The sequence below is a fragment of the Onychostruthus taczanowskii genome, unplaced genomic scaffold (genome assembly GCF_017590055.1).
Source record: "Onychostruthus taczanowskii isolate IOZ18803 unplaced genomic scaffold, ASM1759005v1 scaffold871, whole genome shotgun sequence".
NCBI classification, from domain to species: Eukaryota; Metazoa; Chordata; class Aves; order Passeriformes; family Passeridae; genus Onychostruthus; species Onychostruthus taczanowskii.
This window is the reverse complement of record NW_024506674.1, coordinates 2,775-6,725: the sequence shown is the minus strand read 5'-3', so window position 1 is coordinate 6,725 and position 3,951 is coordinate 2,775. Positions and strand designations below refer to the sequence as shown.

Here is a 3,951-nt window from a genome sequence, read left to right as displayed (position 1 = left end):
GGTCGGGGGTCCCGTCGGGGTCGGGGGGCCCGGGGGTCCCGTCGGGGCCGGGGCTCGGCGGCCTCTGAGCCCCGCGCCGCCCCCAGACCCATTTGAAGGCGCCAAAGCCCCGCCCACTGCTCCCGGCCCCGCCCGCTGCGCACAAACCACGCCCACGACTCGCCAAAAAAGGGAGTGTGACCCCAAAAAAGGGAACGTGACCCCAAAAAAAGGGGAATTTGGACCCAAAAAAAGGGGATTCGGCCCCAAAAAGGGGGATTCGACCCCAAAAAAGGGGAATTTGGACCCAAAAAAAGGAGATTGTGACCCAAAAAAAGGGGATTCGGCCCCAAAACCAACCCAAAAAAGGAGAATTCAGCCCCAAACCCACCCTAAAAAGGGGGATTTGGCCCCAAAACCACCCAAAAATGGGGATTCAGCCCCAAATCTCCCAAACCAGCGGGGTTTGGCCCCAAACCCGCATCAAAAAGGGGAATTCTGCCCCAAAAATGGGGATTTAGCCCCAAAAACACCCCAAAAAAGGGGGTTCAGCCCCAAAATCTCCCAAATCTGCGGGATTCAGCCCCAAAAAGGGGGATTGAGACCCTGAAAGGGAGAATTCAGCCCCAAAACCACCCCAAAATGGGGAATTCAGCCCCAAAAATGGGGATTCAGCCCCAAAACCACCCCAAAAATGGGGAATTCAGCCCCAAAAATGGGGATTCAGCCCCAAAACCACCCCAAAAATGGGGAATTCAGCCCCAAAAATGGGGATTCAGCCCCAAAACCACCCCAAAAATGGGGAATTCAGCCCCAAAAATGGGGATTCAGCCCCAAAACCACCCCAAAAATGGGGAATTCAGCCCCAAAAATGGGGATTCAGCCCCAAAACCACCCCAAAAAAGGGGGTTCAGCCCCAAAATCTCCCAAAAATGGGGAATTCAGCCCCAAAAATGGGGATTCAGCCCCAAAACCACCCCAAAAAAGGGGGTTCAGCCCCAAAATCTCCCAAAAATGGGGAATTCAGCCCCAAAAATGGGGATTCAGCCCCAAAACCACCCCAAAAAAGGGGGTTCAGCCCCAAAATCTCCCAAAAATGGGGAATTCAGCCCCAAAAATGGGGATTCAGCCCCAAAACCACCCCAAAAAAGGGGGTTCAGCCCCAAAATCTCCCAAAAATGGGGAATTCAGCCCCAAAAATGGGGATTCAGCCCCAAAACCACCCCAAAAAAGGGGGTTCAGCCCCAAAATCTCCCAAAAATGGGGAATTCAGCCCCAAAAATGGGGATTCAGCCCCAAAACCACCCCAAAAAAGGGGGTTCAGCCCCAAAATCTCCCAAAAATGGGGAATTCAGCCCCAAAAATGGGGATTCAGCCCCAAAACCACCCCAAAAAAGGGGGTTCAGCCCCAAAATCTCCCAAAAATGGGGAATTCAGCCCCAAAAATGGGGATTCAGCCCCAAAACCACCCCAAAAAAGGGGGTTCAGCCCCAAGCCGGGGCGGGGGGGGGGGGGGGGTCCCGTCGGGGTGGGGGGCCCCGGGGGTCCCGTCGGGGCCGGGGCTCGGCGGCCTCTGAGCCCCGCGCCGCCCCCAGACCCATTTGAAGGCGCCAAAGCCCCGCCCACTGCTCCCGGCCCCGCCCGCTGCGCACAAACCACGCCCACGACTCGCCAAAAAAGGGAATGTGACCCCAAAAAAGGGGAATTTGGACCCAAAAAAAGGGGATTCGGCCCCAAAAAGGGGGATTCAACCCCAAAAAAGGGGAATTTGGACCCAAAAAAAGGAGATTGTGACCCAAAAAAAGGGGATTCGGCCCCAAAACCAACCCAAAAAGGGAGAATTCAGCCCCAAAAATGCGGGATTCAGCCCCAAAACCACCCAAAAATGGGGATTCAGCCCCAAATCTCCCAAACCAGCGGGGTTTGGCCCCAAACCCGCATCAAAAAGGGGAATTCTGCCCCAAAAATGGGGATTTAGCCCCAAAAACACCCCAAAAAAGGGGGTTCAGCCCCAAAATCTCCCAAATCTGCGGGATTCAGCCCCAAAAAGGGGGATTGAGACCCTGAAAGGGAGAATTCAGCCCCAAAACCACCCCAAAATGGGGAATTCAGCCCCAAAAATGGGGATTCAGCCCCAAAACCACCCCAAAAAAGGGGGTTCAGCCCCCAAATCTCCCAGAAATGGGGAATTCAGCCCCAAAAATGGGGATTTAGCCCCAAAACCACCCCAAAAAAGGGGGATTCAGCCCCAAAACCACCCCAAAAATGGGGAATTCAGCCCCAAAAATGGGAATTCAGCCCCAAAATCGGGGATTGACCCCCAAACCCCCCAAACCCGCGGGGTTCCCCCCAAATCCCCTCCCCCTCACAGCAGAGCACCCCCAGACTCCATTTCCGACTTTATTCGCCCCAAAACGGGGCCGGGACCGGGGAATTGGGGGATTTGGGGGAAAATTGGGGGGTTTGGGGTGGAAATTGGGGTATTTTAGGGATTCTGGGAGGATTTAGGGGGAAATTTAGTGGGAAATTGGGGGGTTTTGGGGTGGATTTAAGGGATTTGGGGCAGATTTTGGGCAGGTTTTGGTGAATTTTGAGTGGGTTTGGGCGGCTCTGGATGGATTTTGGGTGGGTTTAGAGGCGTTTTTGGGCCATTTTGGGACATTTTTGGGCCATTTCAGGACATTTTTGGGCATTTTTGGGACATTTTTGGGCCGTTTCGGGACATTTTTGGGCCATTTCAGGACATTTTTGGGCCGTTTTGGGAGGTTTCACCCACTCTTGAGGAAGGCAGCCAGGTCGAAGAGCGCCCTGTCCTCGGAGCCGCCGGGGTTTGGGTGGGTTTGGTGAATTCTGGGTGGGTTTGGTGAATTCTGGCTGGGTCTGGGCTGGGTTTTGGGGGCGTTTCAGGACATTTTTGGGCCATTTCAGGACATTTTGGGAGGTTTCACCCACTCTTGAGGAAGGCAGCCAGGTCGAAGAGCGCCCTGTCCTCGGAGCCGCCGTCCCAGCGCGGTAGCGCCAGCCCGTTGTGCGGCTGCAGCCGGAACGCGTCGCGGCGCCAATCCACCACCACCACGCGCGCCGGGTCGCGGTTCAGGCACGAGATGTCCTGCGGGGACCCCCCAAACCCTGAGCTTTCCGCCCCAAATCGGGGGTCCCGGGGGGCGGGGGGAGCCCCCACCTTGACGTGGTGGCCGTCCATGTAGCGCGTGGCGTCGCGGAAGAGCCGGTAGGACACGAAGCCGTGCGGGTCGATGCTGTCGATCAGCGGGAACGCCGTCTGCAGGGGGGGTTTGGGGTGGTTTTGGGGGGTTTTGGGGGGGTTTTGGGGGGTTTCAGGGGGTTTCAGGGCACCCCCAGACCCCTCCCCAAAAGGGTCCCCCCAGGCTGTCCTGGATGTGTGCCCAGAAATCTCCAAACTGTCCTCAAAATGCAGCCGGGGAGGATTTTTGTGTGCCCAAATCTCCCCCAAAATAACCTCAAAAAAATCCCCAAACTGTCCCCAAAATGCAGCCAGGGAGGATTTTTGTGTGTCCAAATCTCCCCCCAAAAAACTCCTCCAAAATCACCCCAAAAAAATCCCCAAACTGCCCCCAAAATGCAGCCAGGGAGGATTTTTGTGTGTCCAAATCTCCCCCCAAAAAACTCCTCCAAAATCACCCCAAAAAAATCCCCAAACTGCCCCCAAAATGCAGCCAGGGAGGATTTTTGTGTGTCCAAATCCCTCCCAAAAAAAGCCCCAAAATGACCTCAAAAAAATCCCCAGACTGTCCCCAAAATGCAGCCGGGGAGGATTTCTGCCAATCCAATTTTTTTCCCAAAAAAAAGCCCCAAAATCCCCCAAAAAGCCCCAAAATGCAGCTCCATGATCAGCCAGGCCTGGGGATGAATCTCCCCGCTCCTGCTTTGATTTTGGGGTGGATTTTTGGGGTTTTGGGCTGGTTTTTTTTGGGGTTTTGGGCTGGTTTTTTT

General features: G+C 55.1%; 1 protein-coding gene across 1 annotated transcript; it reads right to left on the bottom strand.

The window, feature by feature from the left end:
* Positions 1-2,715: 2,715 nt before the first annotated feature.
* Positions 2,716-3,271, bottom strand: TIMM50 (translocase of inner mitochondrial membrane 50; the record flags this gene model as incomplete). Its single annotated transcript, XM_041425164.1, has 2 exons — positions 2,716-3,088; positions 3,161-3,271. Coding segments are annotated over 2 exons (276 nt in total), but the record flags the coding sequence as incomplete, so codon positions are not given.
* Positions 3,272-3,951: the final 680 nt, after the last annotated feature.